This window comes from Pristiophorus japonicus, chromosome 2 (assembly GCF_044704955.1).
Source record: "Pristiophorus japonicus isolate sPriJap1 chromosome 2, sPriJap1.hap1, whole genome shotgun sequence".
NCBI lineage: Eukaryota > Metazoa > Chordata > Chondrichthyes > Pristiophoridae > Pristiophorus > Pristiophorus japonicus.
Genome location: NC_091978.1, coordinates 321,803,194 through 321,826,883, shown reverse-complemented (window position 1 = coordinate 321,826,883; position 23,690 = coordinate 321,803,194). Strand labels below are relative to the sequence as shown.

The following is a 23,690-nucleotide window of genomic DNA, read 5'->3' as shown; positions in this document are numbered from 1 at the left end:
AGTTGGCACTGGGCATGATCTGCCTCCCTATGTGGCTTATTAATTACTTCACTTAATGCTCCCCTAGCATCTTCTATCTCTTGCTGGAGCCTCAAGTTTTCCAATTTATATATTTTTAACTCTAATTTGTTTTCATTTGTTTCAACAACGGCTGCTGTGACATTTACATTTGAGAAGCTTTGTTGTTGTAGCAATGAAGCTGCCTGTTTGGTCCCTCTTTCTAATAGCCTAATTCTGTGGTTTAATTGACCAATTTCTTGTCTTAAATGCTGTATTTCTCCCTCTTTTAACTGCTTCCCAAGTTGGAGGCCTTCTTCCTTTTGTTGTTTTATACCTTCATTCGCTCTTTCTTTTAGTTGAATCTCTTTTACTTGCAATTCTTTTAAATTTTGTATTACTTTGGCGTCCTGCCTCATCAATTCCTCATCTCTCCGGGCTGAATGCCACAAGACCATTTGCCCATTTTGGCCTTAGCTCTCCTTTATCTACTTTCTCCTGGATAAGTGCCACCAGCTCTCCGAAGGACGCAGGTTGACCCATGTGGAGGTACTGTACCTGTGCCTTTAACTCTTCTATGTCTTGTATCGGGAACTATTTGGACAACTTCTCCTGATAAACTAGCTCAACATTTCTTTTTATTGTTGACTTTCTGTTCATGATCAATCCCTTCATCCTGTGTCTTTTGAATATAACTACTGGTGGGTCCCCAATTAAACAGTTACAACTATCGAGACGACTGCTCCTAAGACGCAACTTTCCCGATCCGTTTAATCATTTATAAGTTATACTTCACAACATAGGTTAGAATCGCAACTCCCGAAATTTCCAATTGTTCAAAAGAATCATCAAAAAGCTGTCTCGCCAGATGCCCGCATTCTCCACCAAGTCTGGCCATAGTCTTTTATGTCACTGTTCAGTCCTGGTCAGTCAGCGGATTCTCTGGCACGTCGAAAAGTACACTCGATGCCAGCGTGAGCTGCATGAAGTTTCTGACGAATGTCGGATCTCAGGGTTTTTGATATGGCACAGCGATAACCTTTGAAGACTATGCCATCCTGTGTTGTGAGGTCATCACGAACCTTGTAGTATGCATGTATTTCAGGCAGGCATTCACATGTCATTTCTGGCCATCCCATTGTGATTAGTTGTATGATCAATTGTAATGTGGAGTCGCTTGCAGTTGCGCATTGTATGTTAGTCAGTCTTTGTTTGGAGAGTGGGAGAAACTCCACCATATGGATGGATTCGGCTGCAATTTGAGTTGGTGATCCTTCCACATTTTCGAGGTATGTGCGTGAGAGGATGTCTGTTAAATACATATCTTTTCCTGGTTGATACTTTATTTCAACGTCATACTGGATGAACCAAATGAGCAGATATTGTAGCCGTTTGGGTGCTGCAGATAATGGCTTGCGTCGTATGGCAACCAAAGGCTTATGGTCTGTCCGTAGCATAATCTTGCGACCATTTACATATTGATGGTTTTGTCCCATTCCGAAGACTTGAGCGCGCTGCTTCTTTTCGATTTGAGAGTATCGCGTTTCTGCTGGAGTCAGCGCTTGGCTCGCATTTGTGATTGGTTGTCCCTGTTGCAGAAGGACAAACCCAAGACCCTTGCTCAAAGCATCTCCTTCACCTTCAGTTGCAAGTTTGGAGTAAAAGTACTTGAGCACCGGAGAATCTGTCACGCGTTGTTTGATAGCTTCAAGCGCTTTGTCTTGTTCTTCAGTCCATTTCCAGACCGTGTCTTTGAGTAAGTCGTCGCAGTGGCTCATTGAGGTCTGAAAGATCTGACAAGAATTTTGTGAGGTACTTTGTCATGCCGACAAATCATTGTACACCTGCGATATCCTACGGCTCTGCATTTCGTTGATTGCGACCACTTAGCTTGGGTTGGCTTTGAATCCATCAATGGACAGTATGTGTCCCATGTATTTCATTTGGGAGCTCTTGTATTCGAACTTATCGAAGTTTAGTTTGATGTTTCACTCTTTGCATCTCTGCATGAATTTACGTAAGTTTGCGTGATTGACCTCTTTAAGTGTCTCACCGCATCCATTGATCAAGATATCATCTGCAATCTTGTAGACTCCATCTAGACCCTCAAGGCTCTGGTCTAGTTTCTGCTGGAAGATTTCCAGGGCAGGACTGATGGAAAATGGCATTCTATTATATCGATATCATACCCATGGAGTCTGGAAGGTCATGAGGTAGGAGGATTCTATGTCTAGTTCACATTGCAAGAAACCTTCCTTGCAGTCTGCTTTAGTGAAGACCTTTGTCTGGGCCACTGATCACGGATGTCGACGCGTGTTATGCTTGAGGATTACAGTTCCGCCATGACTATTTTACATGACCCGGTTCCCTTTTCCCATTCTGGCACTGCCCTAAACCTTTCCGGCTTTAATGCTTCTACTCAGTTAGCTAATCAGGGATTGAGCTCCATAGGGCTAGACTTTCCACTTTTCTTGCATTGATACCGCCCACGTAACGTCCATTTTAATGCTGAGATGAGGTATAACATGAGATATCGCCCATTTATAGAAACAAAATGGAAACTAATGCCCATGTATTGCTCACTTATCGCCCAGCATTACTTTTGACATATACTTAACTCCGAGAAATAATAATACCGCCAGCCCACTTTTTTTTGGCGTAAAGATCAGAATGCGCAAAACTAACACCCATAATATCGCCAAGCGTTACTTTCGGCACCTCGCCCACATATCACTGAAAATATCGCTCGCCGAAAAACCTGTTGAGAAAAAGTTGCTCCCACCTGAACTAAACCCAGCAGTATGGACGCCATTTTGTAAATCGGAAGTCGGGTCAGAAAAAGGCTGCTTCAACTTCTGGGGAGTTTTGATGTACTCTGGAGGTCTTTTAAGGTGATTTGAACATCTGAACAAACAACTTATCATACTATGAACGATTTGAATTTATTTTAGCTGTTTTAGTGGGTAAATTTATTGTTTGTGAACAATAGGTACAATACTGATTGTGATTGTAATGGGACCTGTAATTTCTCAGCCTGTCTTGATGACTACGCACATGCTGCAGACTAGAGATGGCAGAAGGTATATTGAAGAGCATTATGTGCCCATTCAAAGAGGTGGCAGACTGCTGAGAAGGTCAAGAACTTACACCCCACGCACTTATAGGGAGAATTTGTCTTATTTGAAATTGTCCGATAACATCATCATCATCATCATAGGAAGTCCCTCGAAACGAGGTTGACTTGCTTCCATGCCAAAAAATAATGAGTTTGCAGGTGTTTCAATGAAGGACTTAATATTCCAGATCCTGAACTACATTCTGAAGGGTGGAAGATTCCTGTGCGTGGATTTTTTTAACATGTGGTGGCCGTTGCACACCAGCCACCACACGGGCTTGACAGAGCTAGATCTTGGTCCAGTGACAAGGGTTATCCAAGACGACTGGAGACCTGCTCTGCTGCATGGACCTATTGTGCACGGACCTAGTGCGCACAGATATCGCAGTGTCTTAGGAGATGTGCCTTAGGAGACTGCGCTTCCGGAAAGAGGTTATCAGTGAGATATGCCAGCTCATCAGGGGAGATGTGCAGCCTGCCAGCAGCATCAGGATCGCACTGTCCATTGAGGTCAAGGTCACTGTGGCACTTGCCTTCTACGCATCTGGTTCCTTTCAGGCCTCAGCTGTGACATTTGCGCTAAATCTCAGCATGACACACATTGCTGCATTAGACAGGTCACTGAAGCCTGTGCACATGCAGGATGGACTTATCAGTTTCCCTATGACCAGGGAGGCACAGACTGAGAGGGCTCTAGGATTCTCCAGAATTGCAAACTTCCCCAGGGTGCAGGGAGCAATAGACTGTATGCACATCGCGATGCGGGCACCTTTTCAGGATGCAGAGGTTTCTCGGAACCGAAAAGGATTCCACTCTCTGAATGTGCAACTCATTGTCGACCACCAGCAAATTATAATGGCAGTAAATGCAAAATTTCTGGGCAGCATCCATGATGTTCACATCCTGCGTGAGAGCGCTTTATCTGACATGTTTACCAGTCAGCCACAAGGTCAATGCTGGGTGCTTGGTGACAAAGGATATAGCCTCGCCACCCAGCTGATGACCCCCCTGGGTAACACCCACACAGAAGCCGAGAAGCGATACGAGAGCTACAGAGCCACACGCAATCTCATCAAGAATACCATTGGAGTGCTTAAGCAGCGCTTTAGATGCCTGGACCATTCAGGAGGCGAGTTACATTACCACCCTGAGCAGGTAGCTCAATTCGTGGTGGTGTGCTGCATGCTGCACAACTTGACTATCAGGAGGGGACAAGAATTGACAGAAGGGACTGATGGTCCATCTCAGGAGAGAGAGGAAGAGGATGTGGATGCTGACCTCGGGCCAGCCAATCAGGCTGACGATGAAACCATGCCCCCGCCTCCATCTAGACCACAGGAAAGGGCCCATGGTGGCTACACAGCTGCAAGACTCTTACGTCAGCAGCTCAAAAATGAGTGCTTTGCTTGAAGTAATGTTGGTCGTATTTACAAAGCTGCAACACTGCTGCGTCTGCAGCTCATACATGAATGACGTGCATTACCTTTGTGACAGTTAAAGTTTAAGTTGATTCAAGTGACATTGAATTATCCCCTTTCATGTTAAGGAATCATCAGTGTGTAACAGTGCAGCTATCTGAGACAGTGCGCAACAAGGTTATGTTAAATAAAAAACGTTTAATGAGAACATTTGTATGAAATCATAATTATAACTGTACAAAAACATCCCACCCCATCCCCACCCCACTCCACAACAAATTTATAACATTTATATCATTCATTAAATGTTTAACATTTCCAACAACACTTCATAAACATAGACCACAAATGCAAAAAAACAAGGTGCACCCCCCCTCCCCCCAAACCTGTCAATAAAATAGCAACAACAACATAAAAATACTGTGACCAAGACAACACCTACAGCCATGCACCTCACTTTCCTTTCCCCCTCCCCCAACCCCCACCTCCCCGCTTCTCCTCCCCACTTCTACCGATTCCCCTCCTGACTCCAAGACGGCTGGCTGAGGAGCTCCTCAGGCAGTGCTTCATTTGAGGGGATGAAGCAGAACCGCTGGTTGGATGGACAGGGGAGAGGACGATCCCGAGGTGGGAACATGCTTCGAGCCAGAAGCAAAATCTTCCTCCTGGCTCTCATGTGTCATTGGCAATGAGGGTGCGGCACCTTGGGGTGCTGTGCCGCGCTCCGGAACCACTGGGAGGCCTCTGCCACCAGTATTCCTGGCTATCACCTCCAGGGCCTCTGCCATCCATGGCACGTACTCGCTCATGGTGGCGGACATGCTGGCCAGCTGGTGGGATATGCCCCCCATTGTCTGTAGGAACTGCTGACCTATGTCAGCACTCCTCCTGGACAAGTGTACCATGTCCCCGCTCAGATCTACCGCTCGTGGAGCAGACCTGCTGCGTCGAACCAACCTCCGCGTGGTCGGCGCCATCCTGGAGACTCCTCGGGTGCCCTGCAGCAAGGTGCTTGGGCCTGGTACCTCCACGGTGGAGGAGGGAATGGCCGCAAAAGCACTAGGTATCGACTGCATTATGGAGCTTGGTGATGCAGGCTCCTCGAAGTCTGCACTCTCATCCGTGGAGAAGGCACCTTGCAGCTCCAAGGGCGAGAATCGGGCTCCTCAGCAGCAGATGCACGATCATCCGGCGAGACCGGCCCCGCACCCCCAGCTTCTGGGCTCAGTGGTGTTGCATGGGGCCGCGCTGCTAGCTGAGCTACAAAGCATAAATGAGGTTATTAGAGGAGAAGGAGGTGCTAGGGTCACAAGGTGATTCCAAAGCAACACACAGCACATGCATGACAAAAGCACCACCGTTATCAAAATCATCACAGACATCACATTTCATGATCATCACCAAATTCTGCATTGCAATGATCCTCATGAGGCCATCATTATTTATGTAACACTTTTATTAATCATCTATCATATATTATTGGTCGGATATGAGTGAGTGTGGCATCTATTGATCCTACATCACGCAGTGGTGTATACTATACTCACGTGGCATCACATCAGGTTCTGCAGCTGCATGCGTGGCCTACCGGGGGTGACTCCCCACTAGTGCCAGCACCCGCTCCTCGATGCCGGTGAGCTCGAAGATGACTGGTGACCCGCCATCCGTTCGCCTCTGCTTGGCCCTATTCTTCGAAAGCTTCTTCTGTAAAGGATAACACCAGCACGACATGGCATGAGATCATTGCATGAGATCATTGCTAGGTACTGTCACAGAGACTGATACAACACATAACCGACAGATGTAATCATGATTATTATGATAATTATCATTCTTTACCTAAAGACGTACACTGTAAACGCATGCTTTGAGTAAAACATTCCCGATATAAGTGCAAGACATCCCATCTGATTTTAATCAATCATTAGACTTACAATTCAAATTATAGAAATATATAAATACATGTAAATAAATATAATACTTATTCTGACGGATCCGACAAGATTGTTCTAGCGCTTGCGGCACTGGTCACCCTCACGCACCTCGTTGGTCGCCGATGAGATCACCTCGGCTGTGTTCAGCCCATATCTTCTGGTAGATCTTTGGGATGGGCTTCCCACACCCACCCTGGGTCAATTGACCCCAGCGTAACTCCACCTCCTGCAGGAAGGAAATATTTGCCTCATCAGAGAATCTCCTCGCTCATTTGCGTCCTCCCAATTGTTTCTCTCCCACCTCACTGCTTTCACCAGCATTCTCAGTCTCCACAGCATGCTGTGTCGCTTCCTCCATCCCTTCCATTTAAAAATTTTTTTTTTCGCCAAAAACTCGGTGGGAACAATGTTCTTTGCGCTCAGCTGTCTTTTTACTGCTGGTAAATCTCCCTTCTACCTCCCACACCAGCCAAACAAGTACACAACACACCCACACACGCTTTCAGTTCCTCTCTGCTCCCCCTCTCTCTCTTTCCTCTTCTGCGCATGTATTGATGACCCCTGACCTCCTGAAACGCGGTAAGCGACCATTGCCATGCCATTGCTATGGACGCCGACACTTTACGGCAGAAGGTCAAAAAACTTAACGCTAACGCGCATTTCAGATCACTCGCAGTAACGCCCATTTTATAAAATGGAAAGTTGGGGTTTTGAAAATGGGCGATAATCCGATGATCTCAAAACTCATATTTACCGCCAACGCTAGAAATAACACCCATTTTTGGGCGCTGTGCACAAAAGTGGAAAGTCTAGCCCATAGCCTTGCACATCAATGAGAATCTCATTGAGGTCCCCCTACTGTATATATGTTCACCCATGACCAGAAAGTTATCCTCAGAAGCGACGTGCTGCATAACTATCATGCTGTCCTGACTACGCTAATAACTGTCGTTGAATCATAGAATCATGGAATATTACAGCACGGAAGGAGGCCATTTCAGCCCATTGTGTTCATGCCGGCCGACCAAGAGCTATCCAGCCTACTCCCACCTTCCAGCTCTTGGTCCATAGCCCTGCAGGTTACAGCACTTCAAGTGCACATCCAAGTATTTTGTAAATGTGGTGAGGCTTTCTGCCTCTACCACCCTTTCAGGCAGTGAGTTCCAGACGCCCACTACCCTCTGGGTGAAGAAATTCCCCCTCATATCTCCTTTGGTGGCACTTTAATGAGGGACGACCAACACCTATTTCGGATGCCCATTTGGTATATGCGATTAAAAAACCCAAGGGCTTCACCCTTCTCGGGACTGAAGTCTCTGTGGTCAATACACTAATTCATAAATTTTCAGAGATTTTTGCTAAGTCCAAACATGATTGTGGTAAAATGTCAGAAGATGAGATTAATGGACCTTCCCACTCTCCTGTTAAGCAGTATTCCATTCCGGCTGAGAGTAGACCTCATGTTCGGTCTACTATTGATTCATTGTTAAAGCAGGGTGTTATCCGCACTGGTACTTTTACCATTAATTCTCCAACCTGACCAGTTAAGAAACCAGATGATAGTTGGCGTCTAACAATTGATTATCGCAAGCTTAATTCGGTAACCCCAGCTTGCACCCCTGTTGTTCGAGAGACCCCCACTCTCCTGTCCCAGATTCCACCAGGTAGCTGCTACTTGTCCAACTTTGAGCTCTCAAGTGGGTTCTGCAGTACTCCTGTTTGGGCAGAGGATCAGTATTAATTTGCCTTCACCTTTGACAATCGAACTTACACATGGACATGTTTGCCTCAAGGCTTTCACAACGTCCTAACTATATTCCACAAACGGATGCCTCAGGCACTTAAACCTTTCTCAAGACCTGAGTGTCTGCTGCAGTATGTCGACGATCTTTTGCTTGCTACGCCTGACAAACAGACTCATATTGAACTAATGAAGGAGTTACTGGACCTTCTTCTGAAGGCGGCACTAAAAATGAATCCAAAGAATGCACGATTGTTACAACCAGAAGTGATATTTTTACGCTAAGTGATGCCCAGGACATTTACATTGATGGATCATCCTAACACAGGGATGGAAAGCCCCTCACTGGATTTGCAATCATTCTGCCTGACCGAAAACTCATGGATAAATGCACTGCCCATTCCTCCCAATATGCTGAAGTTGCAGTCCTGGTGACAGTGATCCAAATTGCGCATGAGATATCTATTAATGTTTGGTCAGATAGTGCCTATGCGATTAAAACTTTGCTATCTTTACCACTGTATGCTCGGAATAATTTTTGTACCGTTGATGGTAAGACTTTGCTCCATGCAAACCTCTTTGCTTGCTGTTGGGACTCTTTAAATTCACGATCAGCCCCTGTTTATGTTGGTAAGGTGAAGTCCCAGTAACTCACAGGCAGATATTGCTGCTAAGAATGCCGCCATTAACGGTGACCTCTGGTAAGCCCCTACCCCTTTCTTAAGTAATATCCCAGGTGGGGACATCAACCTCCCTTCCCTCCAGTCCAGTCATTCCCTCTAAGCAGTTGTTATTGCATGGCATCAAATTGGATGTCCGTTACCTCAGCCCACTTCATGAGCTGCAGACAAACAGTTGGCTTCAGATCAGTGTGGGGAAGCAGCCCCCCCATTAACGTACAAGCCCCGCTTATGGTGGCTATCATCTGATAGCCGATTTGTCTGAGTTCCCCCATCCATGGCAGCCAAAGATTTTTACCTCCTCCACTCACACCCAGTAGGAGGACACTAGTCAGCTGATGTAACTATTCATAAGCTACAGAAATTTGCATGGTATCCTTGACCCTGGTGCAAGGGTCAAGAATGTCTCAGAACAGTTGCAGGGCATTCTGGAGGGGGAGGACGAACAGCGACTTGTCATGGTGCATATAGGTACCAACGATATAGGTAAAAAGCGGTATGAGGTCCTACAAGCTAAATTTAGGGAGCGAGGAGTTAAATTAAAAAGTAGGACCTCAAAGGTAGTAATCTCAGGATTGCTAGCAGTGCCACGTGCTAGTCAGAGTAGAAATAGCAGGAGAGTTAGGATGAATATTTTGCTTGAGAAATAGTGCATGAGGGAAGGATTCAAATTCCTGGGACATTGGAACCAGTTCTGGGGGAGGAGGGACCAGTAAAAATCGGATGGTCTGCACCTGGGCAGGACTGGAACCAATGTCCTAGGGGGAGTGTTTGCTACTGCTGTTGGGGAAGATTTAAACTAATAGGGCAGGGGGATGGGAACCTATGCAGGGAGAGAGAGGGAAGTAAAATGGGGTCAGAAGCAAAAGGTATAAAGGAGAAAAGTAGAAGTGGAGGGCAGAAAAATCAAAGGCAAAAATTCAAAAAGGGCCACATTACAACATAATTCTAAAAGGACAAAGAATGTTAAAAAAACAAGTCTGAAGGCTCTGTGTCTCAATGTGAGGAGCATTCATAATAAGGTGGATGAATTACCTGCGCAGATAGCTGTTAACGGATTTGATTTAACTGGGATTACGGAGACATGGCTCCAGGGTGACCGAGGCTGGGAACTCAACATCCAAGGGTATTCAATATTCAGGAAAGATAGCCTGAAAAGAAAAGGAGGTGGGTTGGCATTGCTGGTGAAAGAGGAGATTAAGGAAGGACATTAGCGTGGATGAGGTGGAATCTGTATAGGTAGAGCCGCGGAACATCAAAGGGCAGAAAACGCTAGTGGGAGTCATAGTGAGGTTGGGGATGGCATCAAATAGGAAATTAGGGATGCGTGCAATAAAGGTACAGCAGTTATAATGAGTGACTTTAATCTACATATAGATTGGGCTAAACAAACTGGAGTAATACGGAGGAGGAGGATTTCCTGGAGTGTATAAGGAATGGTTTTCTAGACCAATATGTCAAGAAACCAACTAGAGAGCTGGCTATCCTAGACTGGGTGTTGTGTAATGAGAGAGGATTAATTAGCAATCTTGTTGTGCGAGGCCCCTTGGAGAAGACTGATCATAATATGGTAGAATTCTTCATTAAAATGGAGAGTGATACAGTTAATTCAGAGACTAGAGTCCTGAACTTTATGGCCCCAAGTTCCGGCCCGCGCCGAAAACGGCGCATCTCCGAGCTGGACGCCTGTTCTTCGCGCCTAAAAATGCGCTAGAAAAAAACTTCGATATTCTCCGGCTCCTCGGAGCTCGATCTCAGCTTGGCGCGGCGCGCTCTTCACAGCGGGGGGGCGGAGCCAAACACTCGCACCGATTCTGTAAGTAGTGGGGGGGCAGGTCCAATTTAAATGAGCCAACGTGGTGCCGGCAACCCTGCACGTGCGCGTTGGAGCGTGTGCGCATGCGCAGTGTCAAACAAACATTGGCACTCGGCCATTTCTAAAAGGACTCGGCTGCCGTCGAGCTATTGACGCCTCCCCTTAAGCGTGGCCGAATGGGCTCAACCCCCTTGAAAAGCTGCGTGCGTCTGGTGTTGATTCTTCGGCTGCCGGCCAGCCTCTGACGCCGCTCCTATCTCATGGCCGAATGGCCTCAGCCCCCTTGAAAAGCTGCATGCCTCTGGTGTTGATCCTTCGGCTGCCGGCCAGCCATTAACAGAATGAAGGCCTGCCTGCAGCACAGCAGCTCAGCTCGAAGGCTGCTTGCTGCCGCTGTTGGGGCTGCCATCGAGACACTGATGTCACACCCCTGCCTGTCTTGAACATGAAAGGCCTGCCTGAAGCACAGCAGCTCGAAGGCTGCTGATGTTTCACACAGGTAGGAACATGGTTTATTTAATCTTTTCTTTGCTTATAAATTTTTATTCAGGTTGGATTTATTTGTATAATATTTGTATAAGTATAACTAAGGATTGATTGTAGAATTTAATGACTTCCCTTTCCACCCCTCCCCCCTCTCGTTCCCTACGCCTAATTTGTAACCTACACCTGATTTTCTAAAGTGTAGACAAGGTTTTTTCGAGCGTACAAAAATCTTCACTTACTCCATTCTAAGTTAGTTTGGAGTAAGTTTTCACTGCCGAAACTTTGAAAACAGGCGTAAGTGGCCGGACACGCCCCCTTTTGAAATAAAAATTCTGTTCCAAAGTGAAACTGTTCTAACTGACTAGAACTGGAGCAAACGAAATGCCGAGAATTTGAATTTCTAAGATACTCCGTTCTACACCAGTTGCTCCAAAAAATCAGGTGCAACTGAGGCCGAAACTTGGGGAAGTCCAGAATCAGGGGTCACAGTCTAAGGTGAGGGGTAAGCCATTTAGGACCGAGATGAGGAGAAACTTCTTCACTCAGAGAGTTGTGAGCATGTGGAATTCTCTACCACAGAAAGTTGTTGAGGCCAGTTTGTTAGATATATTCAAAAGGGAGTTAGATGTGGCCCTTATGGCTAAAGAGATCAAGGGGTATGGAGAGAAAGCAGGAATGGGGTACTGAAGTTGCATGATCAGCCATGATCATATTGAATGGTGGTGTAGACTCGAAGGGCCGAATGGCCTACTCCTGCACCTATTTTCTATGTTTCTATGTTTCTATGTATCCCGATTGTGTGACGGATGTTACTCACAGGGTGAATCGTTGCCTGCCCTGTTTGCAGCACAATGCAAGTGCCCACACTAATCGGGCACTGTTGCATAGTTCCCCTCCTCCCGATGGGCTGTGGACCAACCTTCAAATTGATTTTATTGGGCTCTTACCTGCAGGACCTTCTGGGTTGCGGTTTTGTCTGGTTATAGTTGATGGTGGGAAGTGCCAATCCAAGTTGACAGCGATCAGGGATCACACCTTACTGCCCAAATTTTTATTGAACTACAACGGATAATAGGTAAACCACATAAACTTCACATCTCCCATCACCCACAATCAGCTGGAGTGGTGTATAGAGGAGACCAAACTCTGAAAACTATGTTAAGCAGATTGTGTGCGGATCACCCCATTAAATAGTCCAGTATGTTGCCAATGTGTTTAATGGCTATTAGATTCATCCTACATAGCACAACGGGTATCTCGCCCTACCAGACTATGACCGGGCTACTAATGCGAATGCCAGCCCATCTGTTCACCCCTTCAGCCACATCCTTATTACAGGGAATTGCCAACCAAAAATCACTTGAAATGGTGGTAGAGAACATAGAACAAACTAAGATGTTTGTAGCCACACAAACAGGCAAAAACAACAACAAATTATATTTGTATTGCGCCTTTAATGTAGTGAAACATCACAAGGCGTTTCCCAGGAGTATTATGAGATAAAAATTTGACACCGAGCCGCATAAGTAGAAATTAGCACATATGACCAGAAGCTTGGTCAAAGAGGTATGTTTTAAGGAGCGTCTTGAAGGAGGAAAGAGAGGTAGAGAGGTGGAGAAGTTTAAGCAGGGAGTTCCAGAGCTTGGGGCCTAGGCAACAGAAGGGACAGCCACCAATGGTTGAACGATTCTAATCACGGATGCTCAATAGGGCATAATTAGAGGAGCGCAGACATTTCGGAGATTACGGAGATAGGGAAGGGCGAGGCCATGGAGGGATTTGAAAATACCGATGAGAATTTTGAAATCGAGTCTTTGCTTAACTGGAAGCCAATGTAAGTTAGTGAGCACAGGGGGATGGGTGAGTGGGACTTGGTGTGAGTTAGGACACGGGCAGCTGAGTTTTGAATCACCACTAGTTTACTAGAATGTGGGAGGCCGGCCAGGAGTGCATTGGAATAGTCAAGTCTAGAGGTAACAAAGGCATGGATGAGGGCTTCAGCAGCGGATGAGCTGAGGCATGGATGGAGATAGGCAATGTTACGGAGGTGGAAATAAGCGGTCTTAGTTATGCTGCGGATATATGGTCGAAAGCTCATTTCAGGGTTAAATATGACACTAAGGTTATAAACAGTCTGGTTCAGCCTCAGATAACAAATCTAAAAACCAAGCAAAGAAATAGTTTGACAAGAAGGTACGACCATTTGGGAGATGTTGTAATGATACTAAACTATGGGAGAAGGCAATATTGTTTCGAATCAAAGTGGAATGGCCCCTTCCCAATTATTGACAGGGCCAGTCCTTTGGTCTATCTGCAGCAATTCCCTGGGAAAAAGCGGAGGACCAAGATAGCTAAATTGTACCATATCAATCAGTTGAAAACTGTGAAAGAATAAATATTGCATATTTTACCTTATAGAACCAGTTAAGAATGATAATGAAATATGTAACACGCTGTATCAGTTATTGAACCCCCCTGCACTCGAATGTCTCTCCAATCTCTGCGGTCTGAATGGAATACTACAATCAAACCAACGGCGAGGGTATATCATGTCGAGTTTTGAAGGAAGTATGTGAAGTAAAATTCATATGTGAGGGACGTGTGGTATGTCCAACGATGGTTACTACTTGGAAGCACCACCTTTTTGTTGCTGAAGGAAATGGAGTTCGGATACAACTACACTGCAGCACAGAGGAATACAATCCAGAGGCCGGGAGACAAAGCCCCGGGAAGGTATCCATAGCATTGGTTAAAACTGGACTGATTTTGAATTGGCTGTCTTTTTGGCCGAGACATGAGGGTGAATACCAGTGGAAAACCAAGTTGCAAGTAAATAATACAAGAAATAACTCACGATGCTGTGCGGGACAGTGTGTTAGCAGTGGGGATAGTTGTAATAACACAAAAACGAGAGAAGATCACAGTAAATAAAACCATTAATAGGAAAAGAAACTGTCCCAAAATAACTAAAGGTCCCAATAATGGTTTAATGGTAACTCGCACCCATGGGAGTCTGTATAATGATGTTAGATATGAGATTGTCCCAGTGATATTTAATCTTTCAGCAGTCCAAATGCCAAAGAGCCCATGCAACCACACACATGAGCTATTTTACATTTATCTGGTGAGACAAATAGTTAAGGATTTTGTTGAAAGGATCGCGGAGAAAGACAGTGATGAATCTTGGCCCCCAGTTGATGGACAATGGTACGAACCAATGGTAGGGGGAGGAAATGGTATGATTAAGTCGAGCAATAAGCAAGGGTTGGCAGAATGGATAGAAATAGGAGCCACAGCAGGCACTGCAGCATGGAATAGAATAGACATAACATCTATGTGGGAATATAATGTGGTTATGAGAGGACAATTGAAGGGAATTTTAACCCAAATAAATAAGGGAGGTTCAGACCAAATTAAAGAATTGCAAGAAACACTAAAAACAATCTTAGACATGGTACACAATTTTCGAGAGATTCAGGATAAGGTTAATGAGATAATTGAAGAATCTAAAGGAAGTAAGGTCCAGTCTTCTAACGGTATCACGTGCTATGTATGGGAGTTTCCTATTAGATCAGATACAGAAGGATCTGATGGATATTGAAAATAATCAGATACCTAACTTTGTGAATGACAAACATTTAGAGAAATGGTTTAACAAGACTGAACCATGGTGTACTTCTAGAAAAAAATAGGTTAGCTTACTATGCCAAATTACCATGCCCAGGTGGGGACAATAATGATTATCTAGACTCCAAAAGCATTCTCTTGCCAGTAGACCTATGGGTGCCCCGATTAAACAAGACAAATACGTGGGAAGTGTTGATAGAATCAATAGGATCTATGAAAAGCAAGGTCACAAACAATATGCAGAATATTCACGCTACTTGATTAAGCAAGGCATGACCTGAAAGGCCACTAATTTCGATTGTTGTACTAAAAATAAAGGATCATGGATGTGTAGATGTGACAGTCTCGAGCCAGGGATACCAGCGTGTTGACACTGTCTGGTCTCCTGCATGAGTAATAGCCTCTCCTGCTGCTTGTTGTGAGCCTCCTGCCCCAAACCCTGACTGAAGGGCTTGCCAATGCGGCGTGTCATGCCCCGAAGGGCTCTTCTGCTGCTTGTTGCGAGCCTCACACCCCTAGCCCTGGCCGAGGGGCTTGCCAATGCGATGTGTCATGCACCGAAGGGCTCTTCTGCTGCTTGTTGCGAGCCTCACACCCCTAGCCCTGGCCGAGGGGCTTGCTGGTGCGTGCTGCAGTCGGCAAGGTAGGACTTTTTATTTTTTTAGTAATTGATTTAATTTTCATTTATTATTGATGATGGTTTTTATACTTCTTTAATGTTGTTGTGAAGGTGTTTAGTGCTTTGCAAAATCCTCTTACTTCCCTTCCTCCCCCCTCATCTCTGGCTACCTGCGCTGATTTCTTGATTCACCGTAAGATTTTTCTGAGTGGACACAAGTGGCCACATACGCTGGCCTAAGTTAGTTTTGAATAACATTTAGCTGGCTAAACTTGCTGACTGAAGGAACTGAAGGAAATTCTTATTAGTCAGGAAATTGTGTTAGGGAAATTGATGGGATTGAAAGCCGATAAATCCTCAGGGCCTGATAGTCTGCATCCCAGAGTATTTAAGGAAATGGCCCGAGAAATAGTGGATGCATTAGTGATCATTTTCCAACATTCTATAGACTCTGGATCAGTTCCTATGGATTGGAGGGTAGCTAATGTAACCCCACTTTTTAAAAAAGGAGGGAGAGAGAAAACAGGCAATTATAGACCGGTTAGCCTGATACTGGTAGTGGGGAAAATATTGGAATCAATTATTAAAGATGTAATAGCAGCGCATTTGGAAAGCAGTGACAGGATCGGTCCAAATCAGCATGGATTTATGAAAGGGAAATTATGCTTGACAAATCTTCTAGAATTTTTTGAGGATGTAACTAGTAGAGTGGACAAGGTGGAACCAGTGGATGTGGTGCATTTGGACTTTCAAAAGGCTTTTGGCAAGGTCCCACACAAGAGATTAGTGTGCAAAATTAAAGCACATGGTATTGAGGGTAATGTATTAACGTGGATAGAGAACTGGTTGGCAGACAGGAAGCAAAGAGTAGGAATAAATGGGTCCTTTTCAGAATGGCAGGCAGTGACTAGTGGGGTACCGCAAGGTTCAGTGCTGGGACCTCAGCTATTTACAATATACATTAATGATTTAGATGAAGGAATCGAATGTAATATCTCCAAGTTTGCAGATGACACTAAGCTGGATGGCAGTGTGAGTTGTGAGGAGGATGCTAAGAAGCTACAGGGTGACTTGGACAGGTTAGGTGAGTGGGCAAATGCATGGAAGATACAGTATAATGTAGATAAATGTGAGGTTATCCACTTTGATGGCAAAAACAGGAAGGCAGAATATTATCTGAATGGTAACAGATTAGGAAAAGGGGAGGTGCAACGAGACCTGGGTGTCATGATACATCAATCATTGAAAGTTGGCATGCAGGTACAGCAGGCGGTGAAGAAGGCAAATGGCATGTTGGCCTTCATAGCGAGAGGAATTGAGCAGAGGAGCAGGGAGGTCTGACTGCAATTGTACAGGGCCTTGGTGAGGCCACACCTTAAATATTGTGTATAGTTTGGTCTCCCAATCTGAGGAAGGACATTTTTGCTATTGAGGGAGTGCAGCGAAGGTTCACCAGACTGATTCCTGGGATGGCAGGATTGACATACGAAGAAAGACTGGATTGACTAGGCTTATATTCACTGGCATTTAGAAGAATGAGAGGGGATCTCATAGAAACATATAAAATTCTGACAAGATTGGACAGGTTAGATGCAGGAAGAATGTTCCTGATGTTGGGAAAGTCCAGAACCAGGAGTCACAATCTAAGAATAAGAGGTAAGCCAATTAGGACCGAGATGAGGAGAAACTTCTTCACTCAGAGAATTGTGAACCTGTGGAATTCTCTACCATAGAAAGTTGTTGAGGCCAGTTTGTTAGATATATTCAAAAGGGAGTTAGATGTGGCCCTTACGGCTAAAGGGATCAAGGGGTATGGAGAGAAAGCAGGAATGGGGTACTGAATTTGCAAAAATGATCAGCCATAATCATATTGAATGGTGGTGCAGCCTCGAAGGGCCGAATGGCCTACTCCTGCACCTATTTTCTATGTTTCTATGTAAATGACCAAAACAAGCATAAGTGGCTGGTAACGCCCCCTTTTGAAAAAAAAACGAAACTAAAAAAAAACCTAACTAACTCACTTACACTGGAGCAAATTAAATGGGGAGAATTGCCATTTTTAAGTTACTCCAAAAAAATCTAGTTGCTCCAAAAAAAATGGAGCAACTCCTGGGGAAACTTGGGCCCAGTAAAACTATGACAAAGGAAGAAAATTCATCGCAAAATTGTAAATCAAGATACACTCTTGTATGAACTTTTGACTAATCTATTCATTTATAAATTTGGATCCCCTAGAGATTATTCAAGAATCTCAAATATTGTATAACTTGAAACTTGACTGTACCTGGAGTATCCATGAAACCAGAAGCTCCAGCATTTAATTGATCCCTCTGCAACTATCAACCAAACCCTGAGGACACAAATGACCCATACTTAGCTAGACTCGATAGGTCCTATTTTATGAATGCATGCTCCTGGCAGCCTTGCCCCTTCTTTTTCCAGTGTGCATATTAGGAAATTACAGGTGGCTCCCCACAGTGGATGATCTTGGGAGTGGGCCAACGATATCCTGACCTACATTCTTGACAGGTGTGACTCCCGCTGGAAGTACTTGCTCGCAGGAATCAGCTCAAATTTTCTCTTTACAGATCTTTATGGAATTCTGAAATGGCTGTGAAGAACAGGAGGGAATGTTCTTTGCAGGTGCAAAGAACTTCAACAAACAGATGTTGTCGTATAAAAAGCCTTGTGTGAGGTTAAATATGTGGTGAATGATTGTAACATGCTACTTACATGAATATGCTTCATTTTTAGACAAGTCAGAGTTACCTATTTTGTGAAAACTTATCCTATTCTGTATCTTTCTTCTATCACATTTTTTCATTTACTCAGTGTTACCCCAGTGGCTGCAGCATGGCAGGTGGAAGGCTGCTGACTTTCAGTGGGAGAGACTGGAGATGGTCTTGCAGGACGACCTTGAGGAGCTGGTGGCTGGGAATGTGGAATTGAGTGATGGTGTTTCTTTTTCTTCTTCACTCTCCTCTCCCTCTTCTTGTTCAACCATTTGCTGGGCAGCCTGGATTACTTGGGTGTCTGAAAAGAGGAAGGAACATGGGTAGGGTTGTGGTGAGAGGAGGGGAGTTAATCAAGAGGTGCATGCTTACACTATGTGCAGTTTGTAAATCAGAAATGGATTGTGAGAAGGAGGATAATGTATGAGGAAACCCGCATTTTGTATTCTTTCAGCCACACCACTGGCCAAGGGCTAAGCCATGCCCCTGTCAGAATGGCCAGCACCGTCTCCGCCAAGGGGGTGAGGTGAAACTAGGAATGTGAGGTGTGCCTCGTGTTTGGTAGAAATTGTTGGTAGGTGAATGATGGGGAGGGGCTTATACATTGAGCAGTGTGTGAGGCTAGTGGTACAGTTGGTAGGAGATGGCTTTTGAAGATGCATTCACTGACATTGACCACTGGTCTGAAGTCATGAAACTTCTTTGGATACTGGAGCCAGGACCTGGGGCTTGGACCAGGGGCCACACTGCTGGAAGTGACCGCCTCGCTATCTGGTCCCACATCCTTCTTTCTGGTGAGCCTCCTGGACCCTTGTGGGTAGAGGACCTCTCTTCCAATGTTGACCCCTGCACAAAGCTCGAGTGCTGCATCCCAGATCCTGGGTTCCCTTTTCCTGGCCTGTTGAGCCATTTATGTTAGTGCTGAAGCACCTTTAACATTTCTGATCAACAGAAGATAGCGCATCTTTAAGAGGTGCAGACTGCTTTTAAGAGGTGCAGGCTAGTTTTAAGTAAAGCTTTAAGTAAAGCTAGACTCATGCAAAGATTGAGAACATGTGCCCCCTGCTAAGCGCATAGCCTGTCAGCAGCATGTTCAGCACTGGGCTGTGTGTTACAATCATTATCATTGGCAGGCAGCATGAATTTGACATGCTGCCAGTGTCCCTTGAATGGGCGCAGGCATATCGCACATCACGGTGCCTGTGCCCGTTCTTCAGTGCTATCGAATTTAATCCCTAGTGTGTGCTAAAAGGAAATATTTGTTTACAATGGTACAAATGGTTACACTATGAGGGAATGGAAGTTACCAATTAAAGTTTGTGCCATAGTTTGTGGCTGCCCTAAGAAATATGTGCAAAGTTAAAAGCACACTTGTCATTGCTGGGCTCCTGGTACCAATAAACTTCTTCATTGTTTTCAGTCAAGTATGAGGGACCATGTCATTACTCATAGTGAATCAGTGTTTATGCTGTTGCCAAGAGGTACTGACGTATTTGTATTGGTGGCATTGGGGGGTGGGGGCAATGAACATCCCCACTGAAAGAATCTGGAAAGAGGTTTGTTGCCTTGACATGACTAGTGACCTCCATCTTTGCACCTTCCATCTTTGCCTTTACAGGAAGGTGCTTTTCAGTCCCAAATATCGCCACTGGTGCCCCTTCCTGCAATAGGAGCTGTAACTGTTCAGCATCAAAGGAAGTAATGTGATTCATACATCCCCACTGTGCCATTGTGAACAATGAGTTCACTTTTTGGACATCACCACAACTTCCACTTTAATGGTGAGTTGCATCCCTTTAAGAGCCGTTGCACTCCCAAATTTGTAACTAACCAAACTCTCTGGACAAGCTTGTCACGTGCCAAAGCCTATTCAAATTAGGGGCAGGGGCTGGCAAAAGTCAGTGTGGCTTGTTCCCTAAACTGCACCTGCTCCATACTCCAACTAAATCAATTTTTTGTAATTTTTGTAAAATTGGAGCTTTATATTCCACTTGCAAAATAATGCACATTTAAATTATAGGTTAACAGCAATGATTAACTTCACAATGTTAATCTAGATAGGTCGTCGTAATGCAATACCTCATTATTATCTAGTGGAGTCTTGCCAGTGTAAACCTTGAAATTATTACTATAATGTAGACATACACCAGAAATGTCTTTCCAAGCCATCAGTTCTCATACTACACCACATGTCATAAGATCAATATATCCCTCTCAACTGCACGCGCACTTTAAGTCTAGAATAAATTATATTATACAACTTTTGTCTTCGAAAAAATTTATTTTTTTATATCTGTATTTTTTTCCTCTTCTTTCCCATTAACATTCTTTGCTGTGAAATTAAGCTGGTATAAAACAAGGAAGCCAAAAATGCAGCAACTGTATCCGATTCAGCTCTGCATGGTGCTTCGAGATCAAATGTCAGTGCAACATGTTAGAAAGCATCACCACTACAGACATGGATTGAATTCAACTGCTAAGAGTAGATGTGCTTATACTTTACTGTATCTGGAATAGCTTGTTTCTCTCAGTGACAGTGTACTCTTAGCAGGGGACATATGTGTTTTGATGTGTAGATTAATGGCAGGGATGTCATTGTTTCTATATTTCTATGTTTTCCAGGTTTCTGAACTGAATGCTGTGAGACTTACATAATGAATTTGGGAGGAGGGGTCCAATTTGTATTGGTCTTTCTGCTTTCCACCCCCTGTTGTAATGTAGCTTAGTTTGACCCAATATGGCTGTCCTCCTCTAGTGTGCAAAGATGATGTGAAACTTGACAAGGTGACTTCTAGGTGATGGCGTTTAATGGCAAGCCAATTATCTTCTGTGAAAATGTGAGTGTTTTTTTTTAACAAGCTAGATCTCAATTCAGCTGTACGTATTTTCTAACACAAAATAGAACCCAAATGTCACAGCAATTCTAAATTACAGCTTAAATAGATGTAGGAGGGAGAGAAGCAGACTTGGAGTATTGGTTCACACAGTACTACTGTGCAGTTACTTAACTGACAGGTAGGCAGATTGTGAGTGTAATATGACATCTGTGAGAGAATTAGTTTTCACGATAATATGCTTGTCTTTTTGATGAAAATAGGAAGATGAATTCGCATTAGGAGATGATTACGATGATGGCAATGAGCTCAGCCTAGGAAATGATGGGATTTTTCTGCTGACCTTTTTCAGTAAGTTCATCTTTAATTGATTTCCCACAAAAACTGATTATCAAAGCGATTTTGAAATTGATGTAATTTGAAAGGGAGTGGTGTCTTTGTGTTTTTTCAAAGGTGTTTCAAGTCTCCAGTCATAAATCTCTCTATATACAGTATATTCACAGATGTGTATCCTATGCTATGATGCAGCACAGTCGTCCCTTGAATTAATTTCATGACAATTGCTAGAAATTTAAATATGAGATAACACAGTTCAGCTGTCTCCTACAGAAGACACTTTACTCAAAGCTTTGCATTTAGTGAACAGCATCCAGTTAAACATGCAGCACTGACAGAGAAAAAGTTACCTTTCAACTTCCCTTATTATTATTTCTGTGCTTCTGCTAAAGTCTTTTGTCAAATGCATGTGTTTCATGTGGTCTGCTATTGGTAGAAAGAGGCAGACATGAAGATTTGTCAAAAATAGCAGAGTGAACCTGAGCATAAGTGAAAGACATCCAGAAGGTATTTTGTCGAAAGAGTGAGTGTCACCTTGAGAATCACTTTTTTATAAAATGTCAGATACGTACAGCCATTATCATGAATTTTATTTATCTCTATTTCTGTTGATGTTTTTAATATACAATGACTTTTCTACATTTCTTTCATAAATAGATATGAAAAAGTTACACAAACTGACAGTACATGTGACAGCCAAATTAATATTCACAGTTAAAATGACAAGATCATAGAAACTATTTTTTGTTGGTTGCCATGCACCTCATGTTACATCAGCTCCTACATGCTGCAACATTCAATATCTCCTTGAAGGCAATACCTCAGGTAATGTCATCAGTAATCACAGTTTAAGCATAAATATATCTTTTAAGTCAAGAGAGAGGGAAAAAAAGAGACAGACAAGGAGAATGGAGCCAGAAAGAGAGATAAGGAGCAAAAAGACATAGAGCAAGATAGCTATAAACTTAATGAGAGAAGGATCAGGAAAATGGAGGCTCATAGTCAATAGGTGTAATTTAGATTTTGGACAAAAGTGTAAAACGAGCAATATCAGCCAGCTCACCATTAAATGTCTCTACTGATTGACTTCAATAAAAAATGAAAATCAGAAGAGGTGTTTAATGGGTAGCCGAGGCATTTTTGTCCGTTTTAAACCATTGTTCATGTTATGTATGTAAACCTGTAAATACCATGTCTAACCACCAGAGGGCTCGTCCCCTGGAGCCCCAAGGGATCCCACAATCCCTTGGGAGCAGCTGTATATAAGGAGGCCTCACAGGCTGGAGAGGCACTCTGAGATCTCTAATAAAGGATTACGGTCACACCTTACTTTGAGCTTGCAGTATCTAGCCTGACTCTTTATTCAAGACTTAACAACTGGTGACGAGATACAAATGACAAACCCCACCACAACAATTCAGAGAATTGTGGGCATCCTGGAGAAATTTTCGGAGGGAGATGATTGGGAAACCTTCGTGGAACAACTCGACCGATACTTCATGGCCAATGAGCTGTAAGGAGAAGCGAACGCTGCCAAATGAACGGTGATCCTCCTCACTGTTTGCGGGGCATCAACTTATGCCCTCATGAAAAATCTGCTCGCTCCAGTGAAACCCACAGACAAGTCATACGATGAGTTGTGCATACTGGTCTGGGAGCATCTAAACCTGAAGGAAAGCGTTCTGATGGCGAGGTATCGGTTCTACACGTACAAGAGGTCTGAAGGCCAGGAAGTGGCGAGCTACATCGCCGAGCTAAGGCGCCTTGCAGGACATTGTGAATTTGAAGGATATGCTCAGGGACTTCTTTGTACTTGGCATTGGCCATGAAGTAATACTTCACAAACTTTTGACAGTAGAGACCGCAACCTTGAATAAAGCCATAGCGATAGCCCAGGCATTTATCGCCACCAGTGACAATACCAAACAAATTTCTCAGCATACGAGTGCTGCTGCAAGTACTGTGAACAAAGTAACGTTGTTTTCAATCGAAATGTATGGGACAGGACTTACACGCCTGCAGCTGCACATCCGCAGATGACTCGGAGTCCACCATCAAAGGTGGTGAATACAAAGCCATTGGCGCTGTGGGGATGATCATCGTTTCCATTCATGCCACTTCAAAGGATATGTTTGCAAGGGTTGTGGAACAATGGGACACCTCCAACGCATGTGCAGGTGAGCTGCAAACCCTGCTAATCCTGCAATCCAGCATGTTACAGAGGAGGACAGATCCACGTGGATCATGATGAACCAGAGCCTCAGATTGAGGAGGCAGAGGTATATGGGTTGCACACATTTACCACAAAGTGTCCCCCGATAATGGTGAAGGTTGACTCCCGGTGTCCATGGAGCT

At 44.3% G+C, this 23,690-nt stretch overlaps 1 protein-coding gene across 1 annotated transcript in view; it reads left to right on the top strand.

The window, feature by feature from the left end:
* The first annotated feature begins 20,963 nt into the window (after positions 1-20,963).
* Positions 20,964-23,690, top strand: part of LOC139231194 (NEDD4 family-interacting protein 1-like) — a 198,933-nt gene continuing 196,206 nt past the window's right edge. Inside the window, exons 1-2 of the mRNA XM_070862496.1 lie at positions 20,964-21,002; positions 21,263-21,350. Of these exons, the coding sequence (XP_070718597.1) occupies positions 20,964-21,002; positions 21,263-21,350 (127 nt within the window). The remainder of the gene's footprint in view (positions 21,003-21,262; positions 21,351-23,690) is intronic.